The 27059-nt window shown below is 44.7% G+C and overlaps 1 protein-coding gene across 1 annotated transcript in view; it reads right to left on the reverse strand.

Annotated features, from left to right (window-relative positions):
• The window catches only part of PRKCH (protein kinase C eta), a 656855-nt gene that overhangs the window by 114089 nt on the left and 515707 nt on the right, over positions 1-27059 (reverse strand). Inside the window, exon 10 of the mRNA XM_069207402.1 lies at positions 22384-22538. Coding sequence (XP_069063503.1) covers positions 22384-22538 — 155 coding nt within the window. The remainder of the gene's footprint in view (positions 1-22383; positions 22539-27059) is intronic.

The following is a 27059-nucleotide window of genomic DNA, read 5'->3' on the forward strand; positions in this document are numbered from 1 at the left end:
ATATATCCTCTGATGATGCGAAGAGAAATACATGTGGGTGTGATTCTCTCTCAGGTGACTTTGCCACACAGGAGATAAGATGCAACCCGCCTCTGCTTTCGAAATAGTAGGTGTCATGCCATTCAAGTTCCTTCAGTCTTGTTTAATTACCTCTGATGCTGTTGCTTTCACAGAGATCTCGGTGACAGCATTCAACCCTGATCAGCTCTCAGTCTCTATGCCCCTGTGGAGTCTAAGTATATGAAGGGAAGCAAGTCCTATGTGCTGTGGCATTCATTCTCCTGTGTTGGAGTCACATACAGTAAAATTGTATATATTGATCCTGTTATTAAATGTGTTTAGCCATTTGTTTCTGCAATCCTATTTGTAAATTGGTGTGATAAGCAAAATAATGTTTGTGATGTTGTGTTTATGGTCCGATAAACATGACCTGTTACCCAAGTTGTTTTCAGTGCTCACAGAAGCCCCTTGAGCTGAGCCCTTTCTCCTACACCTTCATTCCTCAGTGAAGCCCATGGGTAGATTTTTGCCCTGTAGTAAAACAGGCCACACGAAAGCCCTAAGTCTAAATTGCACTGTATTTGGACAATTTCACAATTTCCGTGGGACATTGTCTCCCTGTTATCATGTAGTTACAAGTAAAACCCCATGAAATGGGGAAGTGCCACGTAGGGCCAATTTTTATGGCTAGGAAATCACATGGAATCACCCCATTCCATGAGTTTTTTTTCCACATAAATTTACCAACTGCTCTGAACAGGTGGTAAATGTATGTGAATGTCACTGCATGGGGTAGATGGTGATCAAGATCGGGTGGGGAAGTAGTGGAGAGAAGGAGAAGTTGGAAAAAAATGAAAACATAAAATTAAATAAGACTTGACTGCTGTTGCAGCAAAAGCCTCAAGGGATTTCTTTGCCCATTTTTCCCTAGGGGAAAAATTGGGCTAGATTCTTCCACAGCCGGTAAATCTGGGGGCAGAAAAACCTAACATGTAATGCAGGCATACACTCATTTCGTTCTGTCTGACTTGTAATCAGGCCCACAGCAGTAACAAACTGGTAGAGCCAAGTAACCAGTGCCATCCACATTTGCAGAATCTGTTCTCACTAGGTTGTTGAGAGCACTTTAACCAATCACCTACTGGGGCCCATCACGTCCCTGTTTACATTGTTCGAGCTACCCCTAGTGTACAATATAAACGGGGCGTTTAAAACATGCTAGGTAACGCTTACTGACATACTCGTAGAAAATACTCCGGTTGGTTCGGTCACGATGCTCATTTTACAGAAACTAAACCTCAACAGGAAGCACTTACCAATATAAACGTAGCAGGTGCCCCAGTTGAAGCTCAGCTTCTGGAAAGGACAAGCCACCCTAACTCTCGGGCTTGGCAAAGATAAAGCAAGGCTGTGCGCTCAGAGATCCCATAGCAGAAAAAGATCCAGAATCCTTCCTGGAGGTGAACTGATGATGTACTGGAGCGTAATCTGTATCTGACTGTGACGCGCGGGTTCTATCTTCCTCTCCTGGAGGCACAGAGTAGAAGGTTCTCCCTTTATGAAGCACCTGTAAGCTCTGCCCGCTGAGCCACGCCCCGTCCACCCTCGAAGTAGGTAAAGGAATTCCCGCCTTTTACCAGGATGATGGACAGCTTTCCAAAACGACCCCAATGCGTTTACCGCCGACTCCGGTGGTGCGTTGTTGATGCTCAGAAGCACGAGGACATCTCCACAAAGACGCACTAGTAACAATAACATTGCCAAAGGCACACAAGGTTGCTGGAGACGTTTACCCCGTGGCCCATCACGTACCCCTAGTGTACAATATAAACAGGGTGTATAAAACATGCTAGGTAACGCTTACTGACATACTCGTAGAAAATACTCCGGTTGTGTAGGCCACGATGCTCATTTTACAGAAACTAAACCTCAAAGGAAGCACTTACCAATATAAACGTAGCAGGTGCCGCAGTCGAAGCTCAGCTTCTGGAAAGGACAAGCCACCCTGGCTCTTGGGCTTGGCAAGGATGAAGCACGGCTGTGCGCTCAGAGATCCCATAGCAGAGGAAGATCTGGAGTCCTTCCTGGAGGTGAACTGATGGTGTGCTGGAGCGTGGTCTGTGTCTGACTGTGACGCGCGGGTTCTATCTTCCTCTCCTGGAGACACAGAGTAGAAGGTTCTCCCTTCGTGGAGCACCTGTAAGCTCCGCCCGCTGAACCACGCCCGTCCACCCTCGAAGTAGGTAGGGGAATTCCCGCCTCTTGCCAGGATGATGGACAGCTTTCCAAGGCGACCCCACTGCGTTTGCCGCCGACTCGCGTGGTGCGTTGTTGATGCGCAGGGGCGCGAGGACATCTCCGCGGGGACGCACTAGTGGCAATGACATTGCCGGGGGCACACAAGGTTGCTGAAGACGTTTTGCCCCCGTGGCCCATCACGTACCCTAGTGTACAATATGGACGCGGCAGATGCCGCGGTTGAAGCTCACCTTCTGGAAAGGACGGCCCACCCTGGCTCTTGGGCTTAGCAGGGGCGGGGCGGGGCTGTGCGCTCAGAGATCCCATGGCGGAGGAGATCTGGAATCCTTCCTGGAGGTGAGCTGATGATGTGCTGGAGCGTGGTCTGTGTCTGACTGGGACGCGCGGGTTCTGTCTTCCTCTGCTGGAGACACAGAGTGGAGGGTTTCTCCCTTTGTGGAGCACCTGTGGGCTCCGCCCGCTGGGCCACGCCCCGTCCACCCTCGAGGTAGGTGGGGGAGTTCCCGCCTTTTACCAGGATGATGGATGGACGACTAAGTATTTTTTACCCATGATTCTAATTATGTATTGTATGTGCAGATGTGTGTGTATAGTCATGTGTCTGTGTGTATAAATATATATATATATGTGTATGTATGTGTATATGTTGTTTCTGTGCCTGGCATGTTTCTATGAATTTCTGCTCTCTTTTTATCACACTTATCTACTCATCACTCTTATGTCATGTCTCTATCAAACTATCCTCCATTCTCACTCGGACTCATCCCAAATCCCTTCGACCACTTTCATCTCCTAAATATCTCTGCCTAAGCTCATCCCTCCACCCCCACATCTAACTCACCAAACCTCACTCTACCTCTGTGACCTCCCACACAACCCTACTAAATTCTCCTGCATTCATCTCACCCTGCTACTATGCTCTCCCTAACCCTTCCACATCCTCTTTCCCCTCCGCCCCCCTTTTATTCATCTCAAGCCTTTGGATTGAGTAAATGAAGGATAAACTCCCAATTAACACTTCTGGATTTCTTTCCTCCTCCACCCCTCCATTACTCCAGTCAATCTAACTAACAAACTCTCATATCCGCAACTCAAATTAACTCATAATAATACTAAAACTGTACTCCTTATTAAATTATACTAATCCATCACTAATTCTTGTTTGGGTACCGGAGTAGCGTGCTACTCATCGAAAAGCGCTTCGACGCCTCGTCAGGGGTAGTAAGCGCTATATAAATACGATTACAATTACAATTACAATTACCTGTACTCGTAAAGTGCAAAGTTGTGCGAAGTGGCGGGCTTTAAAGGCGCCCTTCCTAACTGCCCAGATTTCAGGAGTAAAAGGCTATGAGTAGAAAAGAGAAAGTGAATTAGGCCAAAGGGCTGGGTCGAGCAAATGTATATTTCTTTGCAGGAGGGAGGGCAGGTGAGTGGAGCCGGCTCTGCAAGCATTACTGTGATTGGCAGGCTAGAAGGCAGAAGTTCCGGTCGAATGACTAAAAGTCGAGTCTTGGCCACACTGGTCACAAAAGGGTTTGCAATACGCGACTGATCTTTTTGCAACCAGTATATAATTTTGCAAACAAACCTATATACCAAAAGGATAGTTCAAAAAATTCAGATCTGGAGTGGGTCGCTGTCTGACCAGCTTAATGAATATTCATTAGGCAGGTTGGAAATTCGGACTCACTCTGTGTGGCTGCAGTCACAAGTATGGTGACCTATAAGCTTCAGTAGACCAAAGTGAAAAGATTTTTTTTTAAAGGAGTCTTATTTACTTAAAGGAAATGGGCTGCTTTTGTTTTTTTAAATCATTTTTTAAACGTTTCAGTGAGAGTTGGCAGGGGTGCCATGGACCACTACCTTCTCCCCTGAAACTTGCACCCCAAATCACAGTGGGGAACAGTCCTTTCTCTTTTGCGAATAAATTACCACCCCAACTTGGGAGTTTGAATGTTTTCAGTGGATTGAAACCAGAATTTCGGTTCCAAGCCACTGATACTTCTACTGAGTTACAGTTTGGATGCCCACAAAACCTACAGATTCGTCAAATAGGTTTCTACATGGGAAATAACTTTCTTTTTGGGGTTCTAAACTCTAAGGTGGTGTATTTGAGACCGCAAAAAGGTTTTTTATACCTGGCTCCTTGCTCCTTAGCGAGAGGACAGAGGAACAGAGGTGCAAAGGAAAATTGCTTGTGGTTTGACCAGCTGTTACTGTTCTGTGGCAGGAAGAGGAAAGAGATGAATGTAAGCATCAGATCTTTCTTTTATTTGTAGATGACAGGCAAGAGAAAAGGACAGCCGCGGCCAGTCCTTTAGGGCGGAGGGGAACCCCCTCCCACCTTTTGCCCCTCATGAAGAGTGGCTGTCAGGCTAAGCAACGGTCAGCCTGGCAGACACTCTTCATGTTCAGCTCAGGCAGCCAGGAGCGAGACATGCACGATTTGTGCAGACTCCTGGCTGCCTGAGCTGAACTTTGCTGGGTTGAAGAGGTCATAGCTCCTATGGGGGTGACCTCCTCAGCTCAGCAAAGGTGCCTCAAGCCCTCCCCCTCAGTGACGAGTGGAAGCGTCACTCATTGGCTCTGACCTGGGCACTTCAGGTTTAAGCCCTGCCACCTCGTCACAGAGTGGGGAGGGGACAGAAGTCTCACTGACCCCATCCTTCTCTGTGACGAAGTTGGGACTGCTGCAGTCCCAACCCTTCTGGGACCGCCGAGCTGAAGGTGTGTGTGTTTTTTAAATGATTGGTTGGTGCGTGCAAGTATGCTTGAATGTTGATGAGTGTTGTGAATAGATGTGCGTGCATGCATGTGTGAATGAATGAGTGTGAGTGTGCTTACCGCCCGCCCCCTCCCATTAAAATTACTAGCCGCCACTGGAAAAGGAAGAGGTAGACTTTCCCTTAAGAGAGCTAAAGAATGGGCAGGTCAAGAGCAACAAACTGCTAAGCTCATTTTTTAGGGCAAGCCTGCGAATGTATGCACTAGCACATGCGCCTCACTAGTGAAACTCTGTTGTGTACAGTAAAGGGCTTGGAGCCTGTCTGTTGCTCACCATTTGATGGTTTGCATGGCACTTTTGTCTACACCCTATAATTTATCAAGGTAGGCCGGACATAATTTTCGTTCCTATGTGGGGGAAAGGGACCAAGCACTGATTGATTCAACTTAATTCGTGCTTGTCTGCTGCTCCTGATGTGATTGAGTTACTGTTTTGGTCTTTCTATCTCCTAGTGCACTGCAAACAGAAGGCTTGTGACTGGCAAAAATGTGCCCAGTAGGACAAAAAAAATTCAAAGTTTTATATTTTATAGGTAACTTTTTTTTATTTTGCCAAGTCATCTTTTCTCACTTTCCACTCACATTTTCTTTTGTTTTTGCTCATGCGCGGTCCTCTCAAAAGATGGCATGTAACTTGTCCGAAATATTGCAAAGCGACATTATTTCTTTATTATTTGTAACTTCTAAAATTATGTTTAATCGTGCAGTATACCTTAATCCACCCACTCCATTCTGCCCTACTCCCATCCACTCCAATCCTCCCCACCTCAATCCAAACCACTAATCCCAATCCATTCCAACCCACCCAACTCCAATTCTACCAACCCACCCAATCTAATCTGTCCCACTCCAGTTCACCCCACTCTTCTGCACCACTCCAAAACAATCTGCCCAATCCCATCCAAAACAATGTGCCGCACTACAATCTGCCACAATCCAAAGCAGTCTGCCCCACTGCAATCAGCTGCATTCCAATCCAAAATATTATGTCCCCTCCAATCAGCCCCAATGCAATCCAATCCACCACACCCCACCTCAGTTCAGTCCACTCCGATCCAATCCATCCACCCCACCGCACACTCCAATCCACCCCATCTTGATGCACTCCAATCCACTCCAATCCCACCACACCCCAATCCAATCCCCCTCACCACATTTCTATCCACCCCAATCCAATCCACCTGCTGCAATCCACCCCACTTACTCCATTCCACCCCACTCTACTCCAATCCACCCACTCTATTCCACTCCAATCAAACAAAGTCCATCCCAATTCACCCCACTTTAATCTATCCAGCCTGCCCCACTTCAATCAATCCAGCTCACCCCAATCCAATCTGCCCCACCCCACTCCAGTCCAATTCACCACACTCAAAACCAGTCCACTGCACTCCAATCTGATCCACCCCACTCTAGTTTAATCAAATCCACCCCACTCCAGTCTGCTCTAATCCACCTCACTCCACCCACTGTGATCCAATTCACCCCACCACAATCCAGTCCAGTCTGGTCCACATCACCCACCCCACCATACCCTACCCCAGCCCCATCACTCTAATTCAAACCACTCTCCCCAATCCAATCTAATCCACCCCCTCAAACCCACATCAATCCCATTCACCTCACCCCATTTCAATCCATTACACGCCAATCCACGCAGCTCTGCTCAAGCCACCCAACACTACCTCAATTTAATCCACCCCACTCTAGGCCAATCTAATCCACTCCACCATCTCAATTCCCTCTAACCCACTGCTTCAAGCCATTCCAGGCTACTCCACTCTATTCCACCCCAATACACTCTAAGACACTCTCTGCCACTGAACCACTGAACTCTACTCAACTTTATGATGCTCTTCTCCTCCTCCACTTTACGACATTCCCAGAAATATACTCTATGGTAGTCTACTCTTCCACCTCATTCTAGCACCACTAATTTTTAGCCATGCTGAACAGCAGCCACACTCGTGTATAATATGGCAAAACAAATTGCCAAAGCCAACAGCTCTTGTATAGGCAAGATCTATTGGCTTTGACAATGCTTGTTCTTATTGGAAGCGGGTCCAGAGGAGGCCAGAGGGGTGTTTTAGGTATAGCCTTGGTATTATTGCTTTTTAAACTACGCAGCACCGTGAAGGACACCTGGATATAGAAGGGCTGTGTTTGGCACATAAAGCAGACAACACACTTAATTTCAAAGCTACCTCAATGACATGAGGTAATGCTGCATGGTAGTACTGCAACAATGCAGACCCACATATAATGCATGACACTTACATTCCTCTGGAAGTCTTCAAACATTGTAATCCCTTTTCTCGTATCAATGTCAATTGTCTGTAGATATTACAAGAGGGATGAGAGAGAGCTAATGCTTTCTCTAGTCAGACCCAATAGGAAGATTAAGGAGCGGAGACTAAGTGAAGGTAAAAGTGAGGAAGGAAGTGTAATATAAAACAGGAAATAAAAAGAGAGAGCAAGAGAGAGGGAGAAGAAATGGATGATTGAAGGAGCAAAGAGCGTCTGCGCACGGACGTCTACGGAACAAGTAAAGAGGAAAACTGGAAAGGATGGGCAATTGTAAAAAAGAAATAAAAGGGATACATTGCTGAAAGGGCTCTCAATGAGAAAAAGCGAAATTTTAGAACCACATATTTCAGATTTTGGAGATAAACAAGCCTAGGGATGAATGTGGCTCAGGAACGGATTCCGACATTTTCCTTGCGCTGTGAAAAGTGCTCCGGAGGACAAACAGGATTTCTGTTTGTGGACTGTGTTTGCAGTTTCCATTCACAGTAGAACTGTTAAATCCTCTCTGATAATGAGGCTAAATAAACAGAAGAACTCCTTTTTAGGATGCTCACAGGAAAACTTGTTGGTTCCCTAAAGCAGTATTTGGAAGAATTGATTACATACCCATAATAGGAGTGGAGGTTTATGTCTCGGCTCTAAGTGGCGCACATGGGCTGCCTTGAACCGAGACATGCTGTGTTTACATCGTGGGCTTCAGCCCCGCCCAGAGGTTTGCCATAGGCTTGCTCCCTTATGGCTCCATTATGCATTCTCCCCGTTTATCCAGAATGTGCATATGTCATGGGTCTTCGATATTTAGCCTTTCCCAAGAGCACCGCCCAAAAACTCATAAACCTACGCAGTGGCCTTTCATGAGCGCGCTTGTTTTTGCTCGAACCGTGCCTAGTATGGGGACTTTGTTACGCTGCGCAACTGTTTTATTCCCTCTGTAGTCTTAAGAGCCTTAAAATGGCACAGATGTGTCAATGCTTGATTTAAGGGTTGGGAGGGTGGCTGTCACAAACATTTGGTGGCAAGCAGTGCACCAGGACATTAGTGTACATTAGTATACATCTGGGTGACATCAGGTACTGTAAGGTTCCAAACCTTTTTTAAACCGTTTGTTCCCTGTTTTCCTGGTGGTAATAGGTAGTTTTATATTTGTTAACCAGAACTTACATCCTGCTGTCTTGCAAAGCGCTCTTATGTCTTTGAGCCAAGTCCGTGCTATATGAAAACCCAAAATAAATAAAAATGAAATAAAATCTGTATACAAGTTTTGGCATGGTAAGAATTCTTTGTTTTACCTCCAGAGTTTATACATTACGTGTGTGCTCACGTGAAACGGGTTCCTAAAGGGGCAAAGGTCTCAATGTAAAAGTGGCAAACAGGACAGCAGCACCATGCTACATGGGCCTGCTACGTGCCTGGAGGGGTGACAAGTCTGTGCAGAATAACCGCAGAAACAATGAGATTCCAAACCTGCTGACTTGTGAGTTTTCCCGCATTGCTGAATAATCCAGTCCGTCTGGTTTCTTTTATCTGAATCTGAGCTCCTTGGAAGAGTCCAGGAGGAGGGGGTGGGGGGTGGGGGGGAGGGGGCTCTGGCCTGAGCACTGACTGACCCTTAACCTCTTGTTTTTAACATTCCTCAACCACTCCATCCCCCAAAGCGCTAGGTGGAGGGGCCCACTGAATAACAGAGATGCAAGCTCCTGTGCCCCACCCGCACTCTCAAGCATCTCTTAATCTGATTCCCTCTCTTCATTGTCTCTATCTCTCTCTTTTCTATAGCCACTGTTGTTGTGTAGTGAACTTACACGTGCATCCCAGTGTGAGTAGCGCCTGGGTGTCACCCTCACATGCGTGAGCGCTGAACCCCTGGACCAGACCTTTTTTTTTAAATGTATTTTATTATTTCACTCTAATAGAACAAAATGCAGTTCATACAACAAATGCGAGACACTCAGAAGTCATGTAGACATTGATGTTGGAAGAACCAGTGAACACATAAACAGATGTGCCATAAAACTGATGTGAATTGCTTACACTGCTGTGTAACATGACTACTATCCGGTATTACCAACAGCCTTTATGAGCAAGAGAACAAGAGACCAGTGCAAAATACAATAGTCAGATAAACATGGAAAAAGCACTGTTGCTGCATGTATTCGTGCAGCTCTATTAGGGATTAACAGCTATAGCTAGTTAAGTTATCATCATTGCTCAGTCCAGAAATTGACAAATTACAAATCATTCTGACACACTTAGGTTGCAGCATTAAGCCTAGAAGACAGATCTTAGGGTCTAAGAATTGTTTTTTTACCTGCCCAGGATGAGAGCAGATCTCCCAATAATTTCTAATGTTCACACAGGACCGTGCCATATATGTGAACGTGGCATCTGGACCTTCCCATCTAGGGCACATCAGGTATAGCAGGAACTAGCAGTCTGGCTGGGGTAAATATGTATGATGAAGGTAATTAAATTGTAAAATGTTTTAGACAAGCATCTGTCGATGCTCACCCTACATATTTAAGTGCATTAGCACATGCCACATCACTGAAGGTTGTTGACCCAGATACTTACCAGTAATCTTCATGTTAGAGCTGCACGCATTAGAAATTGACCAGCTAGTTGCAGTTCTATGAAGGTCATGAGGTAGGGAGAGGATGTGGTTAGAGCTGCTAAGTTTGGACCTGGAGTACCAGGTTTGAGTCTTGGCATCAGCTCAACATCTTTTGATTCTGGGCAAATCACTTAATCTCCCCATGCCTGCATAAATGAATGTGCAATGTAACTGGTGCTCATGTAAAATGCTTCAACACCTTCAGGTTGTGTTTGCGCAATATAAAACTGTGGGGAAAAAACAAGCATTGGCAACGCCAATAGGTATCAGCACTCCGAGAGCTATATGTGTTGACAGTGTAAATGTATTTGTGTACAGCTCTGGGGCCATTTTTGCTGATATACACAAATGCATTAACATTACCTTCGCTATCTACTGCGAGTATGCACAGGACATCGGGAAGGAGGAGCTGTCTGGAATGGTGATGCCCCATTCCACAGCTCCTCTTGGATGTTTAAAGATCGAGAAGAATCAGTGGTAGATGGGGAGAGGTGGCAGAGTGCTGCACACCACTTTTCCTCAGCCTCTGGAGATCTGGGGAAGGTGGGAGGACAAGAAGACATTGCCCCGCTTTCCTACCATGTGACATCAAAGCAGTGAACAATGAGTGTTTCACTGCTCTGATATCACAACAGAGAATATATAAGCGGTCATATGTGATGTTCCACGCTAATTACTTCCTATAGAAACCACACACAATAAAGGGATAATTCACATTGTATTGTGATTTTAATCTGTTAGGCGTGCAGAATGGCAAGCTTATGGGTGGCCGTATGTGCTGGCACCCTCACTGCCTTGGAAGAAGTATTCCAGTCAGTGGCTGGCTGAGAATTAGGATATATAGCATATGAAAATAGTCTGTTTGTCTCTCAATACCAGAAACCGCTCTGTGACAGCAATTCTACTATGCCAAGGCAGGATGCTGTCACAGCATTTGGTTCCAAGAAACATTCCCCCAAAATTGCATGATTTACTGAATCCACATGCCAAGCGCTCATATGTGCTGCACATTTTCTCCTAACAACGTCAGAGACATCTGTCTGCAGTTCTGTGTGAGCCTCGGCCTTGCACTAAGGAGGCACTTAAAAAATGTTGGTGGGCCACAAAGCATTAGTTGCCCACCCTTTTCGCCACTATTTGTGGCAAAGTCCAGACTACAGGCATATTGTTCATGGTGGCAGCGCTGGTAGTGATGCTGACATTTGAAAGGCTGCCCTTATCTCTCAGCACAGGGCCGCGTTCCGAGTAGGCCAGCTGTAAGGTGGGGATATACTGGGCCAGAATCGTCCACCTAAAGCCTGTGTTCTCTTCCACAGGTTACGTCCAATTACAGGTACATTCCAGCTCAGATTTACCATACGCTCCACACTGGTGGTAAAGGTGAGTGGTGGGTTTGACAACTTGTCACTGCATGGGTGATTAGGATGGGGTACAGTATCCTGGCAGACTTTGTGCTGCTATGGCAGCACTGCATGCTCCCCCTTCATGCTGTTAGAGGGGGTCAAACAGTGGCCGGCACTATCCAAGTTCGGTGTGCTGATTATCATGTCTGTGTAGTCTTGATTCTACCTCATGTCTCTTTTATCCACCACCAGATACTCACTCTTTAGCTCGTTCTTGCAGGTCATATTTCATCCCTGGTTTCTACATCTGTCATTGTCTTCCTAGCTTTATCTAGCTTCATTTTCCCTGCCTTTGGGTTTTTCTCTCCCTTATGGTGGTCTGTTAGGAAACAATAAGTTTCAGTTTCCCAAAACGAATGCAGGTGAGCCCCCCCTTCAACCACTGGTTTAACCGAGCACTGCCTGACGTGTGTTTTGGAATAAGAAAATATAAATATTTCACTTTTCTCCACTGAATTTTTGAGACGGATAGGATTTCTCGCAACACACAAACTTTGTTTGTAGAAAAGATACATGCACTGTAGGAAACTGCACAGACCTTTGGTCTCTCAACTCCTCTTCATTGGTCTGATACATACAGCATGCACTTCATTGATCTATTGGTATGACCCAAAATAAAATAATATGTTGCTTTAATACAGTGCCTCATACCCCAGACTTACTGTTTCTAACACAGACATCCAGAAGTGATACTGTTACCAAAGTCAATAGTATTATTTTTTCCAGCATCAGAAGGAGGAAAGCTTGGCTTTGGATGATTTAAACTTGTGCCGTCAAGGTCAGTGGTTTAATAAGAGTACCATGGCTTCGAACGGCGGCAGGAAAATGGGCCCTCCTGCCCCACACTGAGCAGTTAAAGAAAGCCACAAATGAGGTGCACTGGGCTCCTCACTCTGGACCCAGGGATCCCGATGCATTAAGGATAGCAGAGAGCATTACATTTATTAAGCCATCTTGTGGAATGGATACAGTTTCTCATTCTCGACTCGTAGGTAATAGAAATTGGCTGGTGGGCTACGTTGCTGCTGTTGAGGGTGAAAGTATGACTAGATTGTTGGACACCGGAATATTTGGACAGCTGTGTGATGCAGTGGCTGGTGTTTACAGACTGATTTTCAGACTGGCCGGATTTATTGCGTGTGCACACAAAAGCTTCCAGAAAGCAGGAACAAGCCTCAAGTGAACAGTGACTGGGCCAGAATGGCCAGTCTGGCTCTCCGGCATTCCCTTAGGGCTCCAGAGTAGTTCTGCTTCCGGGTCAAGTGCATGCAACCACAGGCTATTAATGGCTTATGCTTGTTAGCAGTCAAGGCTACTTTGAAAAGGATGGCTGGGGGCGAAGGGAAGGAAGGGCATATTGGATTCGGGGGATGTAGCACGCTGGCAATGATATTTACAATGAAACATGCCATTACATATAGGGGCAAATTAGTTCAGGGCACAACAACGTTGCTGCACATGGTTTGGAGATGTGGATTCTGGAATGGCAATGGTGCTCTACATAGCAATGTAGGCTTTTGCATGGGTGACAGCGGTAATCTGCAAAATACAGCCAAGTGGAAAATTGAATTGCAGTGATGCTTTACATTAAGAAGTTTAGTATCTGCCATGACAATGCTGCTTTCCATACCAGTTCAATGTGGTTTCCTCATGACAGAGTTGCCTTTCATTCTGTCACAATTTAATGTTACCATATATTAAATCGTGGACCAGGTGAAAAATACAGTGGTAATATATGTTTTTCTACTAGGGACACGCATCATTGCACTTCCTATAACCTGATAAACGTCACTAAGGTAAAGCCTGAGTCCATACAATAAGTGATGTGCACATTGGATGCACCCAGAGAACCCCCTTAGCAGTTCACAACATTGTGAACTTCCTCCTGTCACAATGAGTGAGGGTGAGCTTTATGAGCATCGGTGATCACTGCTGACAGGCTGGCATTGTGAGGGACTATGAGGGTCCATAGCAGATTAGCATAGTTTCTACAGCAGTTAGTTTAACATTATAAGCAGCAGAAAGTTTTTTATGGACTCAACTAAAAAGTGATGATCATGGCTGACCAGATGACGAAATTTCAAGCCCGTGTTATTTAACTCCCCAATGCATTATCTGCCACATATATTCTGTGGAGAGCACTGTTACAGACAGGCACCACATATCCTATGTCAAAAGACCTTTCCTACAGTGAATCTAGTTTTTTTTCTCGTATCTGCCAATAATTAATACATTTACTGGTATGTTCATGATTTTATTCTTGGAGAAATATTGCCCGGGACCGGTCTCGGAACCCAAAGCAGCTCTGGCAATTTTGACGGACCAGACCCCAGGTTGGATTGGGCGGAATGCAAAGCACTGCTGATTTTGTTTCTGGGGGCCGATAGTGCAATACGCCGCAAAACCGGCCCCCAGTAACAAAAGCGTCCCCACCCTTCCAGCTTCCTTGGGAAATGTCCGATGCCCGCTACGGCCAGTCCGGCCCTGAGAATCTGCAGTACTGAAATAAAACTGTAGTCCCACCTAAACTAGAGTGAAAGTACATCCTATGGCTTTTTAGACAGTACACTTCAAAAACTGTACTGTATAATGTACAGTTTAGGCCTATTTTCCTCTAGTAAATTATTAATTCAATCCATTTACGGCCAAAGGATCATTTGTAGAGTTCATATGGGATAACATTTCACAAAAATAAAAACGAACAAAAAAAGGAACAACCATGCCGCTACATAAATACGACTGCCAAATACTTTACTTAAATAATATTTTAAATTAAAAGAGAATACTTAACTGTTGTATTTAACTTTAATCGAATGGTATGTCCGTTCCTTGAAAGCAGGTTACTTACAACAGGATTTTAAAAACTTTTTACTTTTAGTTTTAACGCACACCAAAGGAAAATATGTTCTTTTTGGCACAAAGAACCCAAACTGTACACCAAAAATATAGTTTAATTACACCAGAAGGATGACATTATAAAAAAAGGATAACAAATGGAAAGAAAAAACACTTCTCAATTTAACATACTGGCTCATATTACTTTTTATGCAGAGTATGTACATGTGACCGGACAAAGTGCCATCACTCGCAAGGCTAGAGAGCCAGTGGTTGAGTGGGTGACCCACTGCCCCATGCTCTCTGTGCTTTGGTGTACAGTATGCTGTGGTTTGACTCAGACAAAAGCCAGACTTAGAGCTGGATCACAGTAGCACACCCACCCCTGAAAGCAGCCCCCAAATCTGCAGCCTTTCAGGGAAATGCAGAGTTCACATTTTGAAAAGGCCAACTCAAAAGTGCACCTAATTTGTATGGACTAACGGACCAACAATTTCTGTGAAATGATACAATGAAAGGTTATTCACTCTAGAAGAATATGTAATTTTGACCCATTCTTTATGTATCCACATTATATTTTTCCTAGTATGCCTGCTACCCTTACTTGCGAAGTACTTTTTTCTTGTCATGTACTTTTTCTGGCGCCCCTTTTGTCCATAACTGTGCTCATTCTCATGTAGGTCTATGGCTGCGTAAAAACCTCCCAGGGAAACACCAATACTGCATAGTTCGTTATTCTCCTTGTGGGATTTTAGATCTGGTTTCGAGTTTCCGGCTTCTTGTGTTGGGCTGGGAAATAGTTGTGATACTGCATGCTTTTGTCACTGTCGTATCTCTATTATAAAACTAATACAATTGTTCCCCATGAAAAGTTTGCCAGGTAATACATGACAACATCTGAGCAAGAAACAAATGCAGGGTTAATGTAAATTGTGTGCAAACATCAATTCTGATTTGAGTACAAATACCCATTTGTCCCTGGTATGGAATTATCACAGCTGTCAAAATGAAGGGCAGTGATTTTTAATTTATTTTGCTATTGCCAGACCTTTGTGGCTCCATCTGCTGTCCTTTTGGGATCCATGCTCCAGAGAGTTTGAGATGTTAGTCCCAGTGTCTCCAGCAGTAATTCCGGATTGGGGTGGTGGACAGTGCTGGACAATCTCTCCTGGGGCGTTTCTTTGAAGTCGGATCCTCCGCTGGCCCTGATGACAGATACCAGCATCTTTGAGTGGGGAGGACCCAGGGAGGGAGGTCTTTGAAGGCTTGGTGGTCTCTGGTCATGGTTTCGGAATGTTCTGGTGGGGCAACAACCGGGGGGAACTCACTCCAAGTCCCTCAATGCTGTGGCTTTGCCCTTATTCAAATGAGGGACGATGCATTTTCAATCTTTTGTGGCAGTTCATGTGAGAGGGGTGGACAATGGGGTGGCAGATGCTCGCTGTTGCCTCTTTCCTCCCTCTCAGGAACTCTCTCTCTCATGACAAGTGTTTCTTCAGGTGTGCAGGAAGTTTCCTTTCCTCGACCTCTTTGCTTCCTGGCTCAATGCACAGGTTTCCAGGTTTTGTGCTCGCAGTCAACAAGAAGGGGTCTGGGATGCTCTTATGGGTCCTTGGCCGGACGGTCTGTTGCATGCATTGCCACCAATTGCTCTCATTCCCAGGTTTCTGGCTCAGTTGATGGTGCCATCGTGGCCTCAGAGGTCTTGGTTTCCCAATCTCAGGTTAATGGCTGTTCGGGGTCCGTGGCTGATTTCTTGCTCCTCGTCTCCTCTGTGGTCAGTGCCATCTCTGGATCTCATGTGGCTTCAGCTGACAGTCTGGAAGTTGAGAGGAGGGGGTTGCAACGTAAGCGACTTCCGTGTCATTTAGCAGTGGCCATTCAGAAGTTCTGGAAGCCAGCAACGCTGAAGTGTTATGGCAGGCATTGGGTAACTATCAGCACCAATGTGAGCCTTCTCTGTGTTGTCTCCCTTGGAGTGTTCCCTGTCAGATGTGATGCAGTTCTTGCGAGATGTCTTTGAGAAGCATTTATCAGTGACTATCTTGCGGACCTAGTGTGCAGCTATTAAGACATTCCACTCCCCTTAGGGGAAGCTGGAGGATGATGATGATGTGGATGATGATCGTTTGTTATGTAGTGTCTCTCTTACCTGCCCTGTGGGGAATCCTCTTTACCCTTTTTGAGATTTGCCATTGGTTTTGAAGGCTCTGTTGTCTGCCCCTTTTGAGCCCATGGAATTATGGAATTGTTGGACATTAGGTTTGTCACATTCAAGGTGGTTTTCTTAGTTGTTGTCACTTCTGCCAGAGCATTGGTGAGCTAGGGGTGCTTATGGCTTGAGAACTTTTCCTGTCCTTTTCAGAAGATGGGGTGGTGTTGCATCATGAATCTGCTTTTTCTCAAGGTGGCTTCCCAGTTTCATCGTTCCCAGGAGGTGGTTTTGTCTGCTTTGGTGGAATCTACAGGGGACAGTGACTTGGATTGGTATTTGCTGGATGTGAAGCGGATTTTGCAGCTTTATTTACATTGGACAAAGCCTTTACGGAAGTCTGATTCTTTGCTTGCGTCTTTTGGGGACTCATCTAAAGGGGACAAAGCATCCTCTTTATTTATCAGCAGGTGGCTCATGCAAGAGATTGAGTTTGCCTGTTCTTTGTCGGGGGTTCTTCCTCCGGTGGGGCTGTCAAGGCCATCAACCAGGGAGGTGGCTGCTTCCTGGGCTGAAGTGAGGGGGGTGTCCATTTCTGAAATTTGCCAGGGGGCTACATGGGCAACTTCCAACACTTTTGTTCAGCATTATCATCTCCAGAATATCTTGGAGGATGCTACAAGGTTTGGGTTGGGAGTTCTGCAAGTTGTTTGCTCCTAATCTGTCTGTGTTGTGCCTTTTTTTCTGTTATTAAATCACTTTTGGGTGCTGCTTTCTTGTGTTTGGGTCCTTTTGAAATTTCCTATTTCTTGTTTGTGAAAGCCAAGTTCCTAGCTTTGGTATTCTCCACTAGTAATGAATGGGAAAAGGACTGGAGGGACCTGGGGGAATTGTCCTATTACTTACTGGTAATCTTCATTACTCCTGGTCCTGTAGTCCTCGTCCTATTCATTACGCTCCACTGTACCTCCTGGACTTCCAGCCTTCATTTTTTGGGGCTTGGTAGTTCAGAAGAAATGCTAGGTAAGTACACATTATGTCCTTCCGGTTGGGGGGGGGGGATGTGGTAGGGGAGCCAGAATTTCTTGTGCTCTTTTTTCTGTCAGAGAGACAGGGTTATCTCCAATCATAAAGAACAGGACGAGGACTACAGGACAAGGAGTAATGAAAATTACCAGTAAGTAATAGGACATTACTTTTTCCTGCCTATTGCCAATCTTGCTTGCCATTAGGTGTTTTTTTGTCCGTTACTTTTCTTTTCCAGTATATTTCTATTGCACTTTATCTATTTTCTTGCAAATACTTTTTCGTCTCAAGTGATGTTTTGTCCATTATGCTTTTTCTTTTCTGCTTGTCCATTGATTTATGTTGCCCAGTCACTTTTGCTTGCCCTTTACTTTTTTTCTGTCAATCAATTGTATAATTGCTGTTACTTTTTTTGTCTCCGACTTGCAGCTTGTTTACCATATTTATTGTTATCTGTCACTCTTATTTCTTGCCTGTTAGTTTTGTTCCCATGCTTTTCTTGCCCATCATTAAGACGTATAATTTGCTGTCCATTCTTCTTTTTCTTAAATGCCACTTTTTAATGTACCCTTAACATATGTTTTTTTCCAGTGAACCATTTTTCTTTCCCATGCTTTCCCATTACAATGCAATTCCCAGCTACAAAACAGTGGATCAATGTACAATTGTAGGTGTAGCTTGAAGAGTAAATGTATGACAATTCTTCGAAGCAGTAACAGTGTTCTGCTTAGAATGGAACCATACACCTGTGATGCTATACCTTTGTTTTTGTTCCTTCCACCTTCCACCTCTCATTTCACCTCTACGAATGTGTATGCATCTACAGATGGTTTAGATGGCCATTGTCACCATTTATATAGCCACGCTCGTGTTTGCCTTATTGATTATTTCTGGTTTAGCCTTGAATGCGTACTTTCCATTAATCTATTTTTGTCGACCTGACTGCGAATCAATTTACAGCAAGGAAAACAGTCCACTTATGAAGAGGCGCCTTGATACATGAAAATGTCTGTGATGATCTGTAAAGAAATGGCTCCCTGTTGCAGTTACCCCCCACTTTTTGCCTGATACTGATGCTGACTTGACTGAGAAGTGTGCTGGGACAATGCTAACCAGGCCCCAGCACCAGTGTTCTTCACCTAAAATGTACCATTGTCTCCACAATTGGCACAACCCTGGCACCCAGGTAAGTCCCTTGTAACTGGTACCCCTGGTACCATGGGCCCTGATGCCAGGGAAGGTCTCCAAGGGCTGCAGCATGTCTTATGCCACCCTAGGGACCCCTCACTCAGCACAGACACACTGCTTGCCAGCTTGTGTGTACTGGTGGGGAGAAAATGACTAAGTCGACATGGCACTCCCCTCAGGGTGCCATGCCAACCTCACACTGCCTGTGGCATAGGTAAGTCCTCCCTCTAGCAGGCCTTACAGCCCTAAGGCAGGGTGCACTATACCACAGGTGAGGGCATATGTGCATGAGCACTATGCCCCTACAGTGTCTAATCAAAACCTTAGACATTGTAAGTGCAGGGTAGCCATAAGAGTTTATGGTCTGGGAGTCTGTCAAAAACGAACTCCACAGCTCCATAATGGCTACACTGAATACTGGGAAGTTTGGTATCAAACTTCTCAGAATAATAAACCCACACAGATGCCAGTGTTGGATTTATTAAAAAATGCACACAGAGGGCATCTTAGAGATGCCCCATGTATTTTACCCAATTGTTCAGTGCAGGACTGGCTGGTCTGTGCCAGCCTGCTGCTGAGAGACGAGTTTCTGACCCCATGTGGTGAGGGCCTTTGTGCTCTCTGAGGACAGAAACAAAAGCCTGCTCTGGGTGGAGGTGCTTCACACCTCCCCCCTGCAGGAACTGTAACACCTAGCAGTGAGCCTCAAAGGCTCAGGCTTCGTGTTACAATGCCCCAGGGCACTCCAGCTAGTGGAGATGCCCACCCCCTGGACACAGCCCCCACTTTTGGCGGCAAGTCCAGGAGAGATAATGAGAAAAACAAGGAGGAGTCACTGGCCAGTAAGGACAACCCCTAAGGTGTCCTGAGCTGAGGTGACTCTGACTTTTAGACATCCTCCATCTTGCAGATGGAGGATTCCCCCAATAGGGATAGGAATGTGCCCCTCTCCCCTCAGGGAGGAGGCACAAAGAGGGTGTAGCCACCCTCAAGGACAGTAGCCATTGGCTACTGCCCCCCCAGACCTAAACACACCCCTAAATTCAGTATTTAGGGGCTACCCAGAACCTAGGAAATTAGATTCCTGCAACCTAAGAAGAAGAGGACTGCTAAGCTGAAAAACCCTGCAGAGAAGACAGAGACACCAACTGCTTTGGCCCCAGCTCTACCGGCCTGTCTCCCCACTTCTAAAGACACTGCTCCAGTGACGCTTTCCACAGGGACCAGCGACCTCTGAAGCCTCAGAGGACTGCCCTGCATCTAGAAGGACCAAGAACTCCCGAGGACAGCGGCTCTGTTCACCAAAGACTGCAACTTTGCAACAAAGAAGCAACTTTGAAACAACTCGCGTTTCCCGCCGGAAGCGTGAGACTTGAGACTCTGCACCCGACGCCCCCAGCTCGACTTGTGGAGAACAATCACTTCAGGGAGGACTCCCCGGCGACTGCGAGACCGTGAGTAGCCAGAGTTGACCCCCCTGAGCCTCCACAGAGACGCCTGCAGAGGGAATCCCGAGGCTCCCCCTGACCGCGACTGCCTGCTTCAAAGACCCGACATATGGTAAAGGCACTGCATCCGCAGCCCCCAGGACCTGAAGGATCTGACCTCCAGTGCAGGAGCGACCCCCAGGTGGCCCTCTCTCTTGCCCAGGTGGTGGCTACCCCGAGGAGCCCCTCCCTTGCCTGCCTGCATCGCTGAAGAGACCCCTTGGTCTCCCATTGCTTTCTATTGAAAACCCGACGCTTGTTTGCACACTGCACCCGACCGCCCCGTGCCGCTGAGGGTGTACTTTCTGTGTGGACTTGTGTCCCCCCCGGTGCCCTACAAACCCCCCCTGGTCTTCCCTCCGATGACGCGGGTACTTACCTGCTGGCAGACTGGAACCGGGGCACCCCCTTCTCCATTGAAGCCTATGCGTTTTGGGCACCACTTTGACCTCTGCACCTGACCGGCCCTGAGCTGCTGGTGTTGTAACTTTGGGGTTGCTCTGAACCCCCAACGGTGGGCTACCTTGGACCCAAACCTGAACCCCGTAGGTGGTTTACTTACCTGCAAAAACTAACAAACTCTTACCTCCCCAGGAACTGTTGAAAATTGCAGTGTCTAGTTTTAAAATAGCTATATGTGATTTATGTGAAAACTGTATATGCTATTTTGCTAATTCAAAGTTCCTAACGTACCTACCTGCAATACCTTTCATTTGAAGTATTACATGTAAATCTTGAACCTGCGGTTCTTAAAATAAACTAAGAAAATATATTTTTCTATACAAAAACCTATTGGCCTGGAATTGTCTCTGAGTGTGTGTTCCTCATTTATTGCCTGTGTGTGTACAACAAATGCTTAACACTACTCCTTTGATAAGCCTAATGCTCGACCACACTACCACAAAATAGAGCATTAGTATTATCTCTTTTTGCCACTATCTTACCTCTAAGGGGAACCCTTGGACTCCGTGCATACTATTCCTTACTTTGAAATAGGGCATACAGAGCCAACTTCCTACATGATCCATGTTCGTTCTTCAGCAGATATTCACTGCCAACGCAAAGCGAGGGAATACTACATGAATATGCAAAGCTAAGACATATGGACCCTGGGGCATTTAAGAAACTTTTCATAAATAGTGCAAGCTAAGATTGTAATTTTACCATTCTGACAAATGGTTCCATGTTGGATGGTTACACCAGGTGACAAAACACCATGGTACAAAAACCATTTGTGCATGTGTCTTGTATCTTGTGTAGTAAACAATGAGTAATAATATGCACAAATAGTATTGCACCCAATTTTGTACACAGTATTAAACGTCTTGCACAGTTCTGCATGCACAATTTACCTTAAGGTGCTCAGAAAAATCTGTTGAAAAAATCATTTGCGCTCAAATTTTCACTTTGCACCACACTCAGAATGGAGCGAATACTTATGACTTGGCATCCTTGTCAGATGGTGACATGACTTCTGTTTATGATATCTTGTACAACTGCAACATAACACAGCTAAATTTCATTGCTGCTGTTGAGGCACTTTTATTGCTACTCTGAAGACCTCTCTTTGAGTGCCGTAGTACAGAGAGGGCACTAATTCTGCACCCCCTGGCGTGAATGGTACTGTGGGTCCTGTTAACTGCAGAGGTGAAAAATCTACAGGATTCTGGTGTGAACCCTGAGAATTCTTTGAGCAATTCCTCACTCTACCTGCAGCTGTTCTGGAGACCTTGTAATTGCCAATAGGCCCAGTAAACAGGTAACTGGTAGGCCTGCATGGAACTTGCATAATCCCGCAGTTACCTAAATATTCCGCAGAGTTTTGTGAGCGGAAAAATTCAGGTATGTTGCACTGCTTGCACAGATTTTTTGTGCTGGGGGCTTGTGGCATGCTGTAAAATCAGCACATAAGGCACTATGCAGAGTCCCAGAGGGCGCTACTTCTTGCTGCCACTCGAGTAGATTTGCCCCTTGAACTGCAGTTTTCTCAACATGAATGGCAGCTTTCTCAATGTGAGCAATAGTGACCTGACGCGGCCCCCGCATTGAGAAATCTCACCAGGAGGCAGTCTAGCGCCAACTTAAGGTAGGCGAGACAAGCATAAGAAAAAACTCCGCCACTGGGCAATTGTCAGAGTTTTTCTAGAACTCCCTGCTCCAAGGGGAGCACTGAGTGGAAAAAACTCAGTGAACTCCGCTGCAGCTGCGGAGTTTACCTCCTACCCCTACTAATTGGGCACTAGCAATGACACCCTAAAAATATTCACGCGTTTGAGTCCAAAACCTTGCTTTGCATTACTAGATAAATGCTACATATAAGAATCTTACCTGTAGATGACTCCCTTTTCATGAAGAAACATGAGAGCTAAGGTAATTTCTGCAGAGTAAAACCGCGCTCGAGCTTCATCAAATCGTCGGGACTTCTGAATGTGGAACATGAGATCGCCGCCGTTCACAAACTCCATGACAAAGAAGAGGCGATCCTTAAAAGACAGGGAAATTAATAGGGATCATTAGCGGAAATCAATTTGTTGCGTAATAAACACTACTTACAGGAGCAACGAGGAGTATAAGCCTTTCTAGCACGGTGATTCAAATGTGATCAACTCAAAACGTTGTGACACGTGGAATATTAAAGGGAAGAAATACATTTTATAATCTATAGAGCTTAAAGTGGGGTCTATGATCAGGCATACATTCATATATACATGTAGGACTTTACAACCTATGTATATTTACAACTGGCTAGATTATTTTCTACATTTCGATGTGGGTGTTTCTGTAAAAATAGGTGTCATTTTTACACGAATTGATTGGTGACCATGATTGCATATAAATGAATAAAAAAAATAAGGTATCACTCTCCCTTTTATAGTCAGTATATTTCAGCCTTCGTGGGCTACTCGTAATTTCCGTTTATGCACTGTCTTGGCTACTATGAATGTAAAAATATATTACAGAAAGTCTTCTCCCTGAAATCTCATGATGGCAAACAGGAGCCAGAAGGCAAATGTCATAAAACTAGAGTGTTTTGTACTTTCGTCTGTTACTAAGTAACCAAAACGCAGCCGCTTATAGAGGCAGAACGACTGAGTTATGTGAAGACAGAACACCCATGCATTCAAAGATTTCTTTTCAGAGAGTTCAGACATTTCATTGAGCGTAAAGGATCAAAATGCACAGATAATCCCTTTGTAAGGGTGATATATTTTGATTGCTACTCGTCAGTACCACATATGGGGCTTGCTCAGGCTTTTCTATAACTGTATTCACAAAAGGGTGATGAAGTAACGCTTGAAAATTGTCTAAACTACTGGCAATCACTAACAAAGCTGAATTAACTGGCCTAGGGTTGATGGTGTTCCCTTCTAGACTCCAGTCTACACCACTTCACAGCACTGAACGTTACTCCACTCTATGCCACTCCATTCTATGCTAGTTCACTGGGCGACACTCCACTATATGCTTTTTCACACTACCCCACTCCACTGTACACTACTCCAGTCTACACCACTATACAGTACATCACTCCACTCCACTTTACGCTATTCAACGTTATCCTACTCTGTACCTCTCCACTGTACTCCACTCTACGCTATTCCACTCTACACCACTCCATTCTACGCTATCACACTGTATGAAACTTCAATCTTTGCTCCTCTGCTGTGTGGTATTCCACTGTACCCCACATTACTCTACTGTATGCTATTACACTCTACCCCATTCCACAATTCACTACTCTAATCCAAACTACTTCACTGTACACCACTCAACTGTACTGTACTGCACTATACACCATTACACTTTACGCTACTCCACTGTACGCTACTACACTATACACTACTAAACTCTAAACCACGCCACTGTATGCCACTTCAGTGTATGCTATTCCATTCTGTGCTATTCCAATTTGCGCCACTCCATTATACCCTCCAGCTTATGCTCCGCCACTATATACAACTACACTCTACAAAACTCTACTGCACTCAATGCCACTCTACTAGATTGTACTCCACTCTAACCGAGTACACTCCAATGCACAAATTTGAACTCAACTCTATGCCCGTACTCCCTATTACACAAAACTTTACTCCACTCGATGAAAATTTCCAAAATTGCATGACACAGCACTCTACTCTACTGTATGAGACGTCACTGTAGTTTATAACAGTTTCCTTGACTCTACGCTAAACCACTTCAGTGTATGCCACCCCACTCTATGCTAATCCATTATGTCCTACTCCACTGTACACTTCAAACTACGCTATTCCACTTTATGCCACTCCACTCTTCTACACTCCACTGTACAGTATTCCACTGTACTCTATTCCACTGTACACTACTTCACTTTACGGTAATCCACTCTACAAACACTACCATGTATGCCGCTCCACTATATGACACCCTCTTCCACTCTCTTCCACTCTTTATACCTCCACTCAATAAAAGTCTCCCACACTTCATGGCACTCTACGATATTCTACTGTACTCTATTGCATTTTATTCCAAACTGTTACACCACTCCAATGGACTATACTCCGCTGCATGAAACTTTATCTCAATCTACAATAATCCACTCTATGCAGCTCCACTCCTTCACACAGTACTGTGGTCTATACAAGTCCACTTTACAACAGTCTACTCACTGTATGTCACTGTCCGGCACTTCTGTCTATACCCCTTCACTCACCTGTACAACACTGTACTATACTGTATGCCACTGTACCCAACTTTACTCCTTTCTACTCTGACACTGTACTCCACTCTACTCCACTAATCCACTATACGCCAGTCCACTCAACAGCACTCAGTGGCATTGCACTCCATACCACTGTATGCAATCCACTCTACCACACTCTACAACACTGGCTGTACTGCACAACACTCCACTCTACAAAAATCAACTAGACTATATGCTACTATACTGTAGTCTACATCACATTCCAAAACTGTATGATACACCGCTACATTCTATCATACAACACAGTACTCCAATTTGAGACACTTTACTCGACTGTATGCTATGCAACGCTACTTTAGTGCACTCCACGCACTATAATCTGACACAACGCTCCACTCTATGACAGTTTACTCCACTATACACTACCCTCTCCAGTGCACTCCATGACACTTTATCCCACTCTAGCTCACTGTACTATAGGATGCTTATTGTATGACACTCTACTCTAAGGCATGCAGCTCCACTTTGCAACCGTATACTACACTCTATGCCACTATACTCTATGCCTAGACACTCTACGCCACTGTACTACACTGTATGACTCTTCACGACACATCACTCAACTTCTCTCTATGATATGCCACTCCACTTTATGACATTCTCCTCCAATTTACTCTATGGCACTCCACATAATGATACATCACTCTATGACAATCTATTAAAACCTACTCCATTCTAAAACACTCTACTCTGTTCTATGACAGTTTATAACACTCTACTCTACTGTTCGACACGCCATTCTACCATACAACTTGCTGCTCCACTCCGTGATACACAACTTCACTCTGAGACACCATGCCACTACACTATATAGCAATCTACTACACTGTATAATACACTGCAATACTCTACTCTACTTCACTTGATTCCAATCTACAATACTAGAGTCTATGACAATAGACTGTATAAAACTCTCCTCCACTTTAAGACACACCGCATAACAGCTCCTCACTTGTGACACTGGACTATACACTTGCAAATATGTTTATGTACAATTTAAAAAAAATGAAATTCAATAAAAAAAAATCAAAGGCTAAAGCTTAGTATAGTTAAAAACATAATTTTATAAAACTGTGTTTCAAAACGCAGTGTGGAGGGTCATTGATTGGAGTGTTGTAAAGTGGAGTGTAGTACAGTACAGTGAAGGATTGTTGTAGAGTCTAATGTCAGAGAGTGAAATAGAGTGGAGTTGAGTGGAGTGACGTAGTGTACAGTGGAGTAAAGTGTTATTCAGTGTCATATTGTGGAGTATCGTAGAGTGGAGCATTTGTGGCATGTCGAACAGTAGAGCTGAGTGTTGTACGGTGGAGTGTCATGAAATGGAGTGGGGTGGAGTGTCATCGAGTAGAGTGTCGTAGAGTGGCACAGAGTGTAGCTGAATGTTGAAAAGTGTAGTGGCACAGAGTGGAGTTCAGTGGAGTAGAGTGTGGTGTCATGCAGCAGAGTGGCAGAGAGTCTCGTACACTGTAGTGTTGTACAGTAGAGCATCATTACTTATGAGAAAAACCTGCATGGCAGAGTGGCGAGATATAGTTAGTAATGTCTAGTTAGTGACCCGAAAAGAGTGTGCAACAAGGTCCGCTACTTATAATAATTTGAAGGTGATGGATACATTGAAAATGAAAGTTACACCTATCCTGTTGGAATTTTTTAAGTTTCTTTAGTTTATACTTGGTTTGTATAAGGAAATATGATTTCCTAACTATAACTAAGCTACTAAGCTTTAGAAATATAAATATATATATATATTTATATATACAGACACACACATGCATAGTTTTTTTAACTATACCAAAAAAAAAGGGAAAGTGCAGTATTCTTTAGGTATTTTTAATCTAAATGTTTAAACCCTGTTAGGAATAATAGCCAAAGACCTCCCTGAAATATGATGACAGGGGTATATCACAATATTGTTGCCTTAATGTTATCTAACAAAAATAAAGTGAACTCGTTATTTTTTACCAAAGTATTGTCCCATTGAGTGTACATTTACTTTTATCACATCAGATGGGGTAATATTTATGCAAACAATACTTAGGGTACAGTATTTGTGTCAGACAGTATTTATGTAACAATATTCTGGTACCAAACCCGTCCACAATATACACCAAATTCTGTATCAGGTCAGATTAGACACAGAGGAATTAAGAACCCTTGTCTTATCTACAAAAGTCTGTCACAGTTAATATGGGTTCCACGGACAAAAAACAATTGGCCAGGCTCCATTTCGAAAGTACCAACCCTGTGTCCATTAAGTGTGCTG

The sequence above is a fragment of the Pleurodeles waltl genome, chromosome 9 (assembly GCF_031143425.1).
Source record: "Pleurodeles waltl isolate 20211129_DDA chromosome 9, aPleWal1.hap1.20221129, whole genome shotgun sequence".
Taxonomy (NCBI): Eukaryota; Metazoa; Chordata; class Amphibia; order Caudata; family Salamandridae; genus Pleurodeles; species Pleurodeles waltl.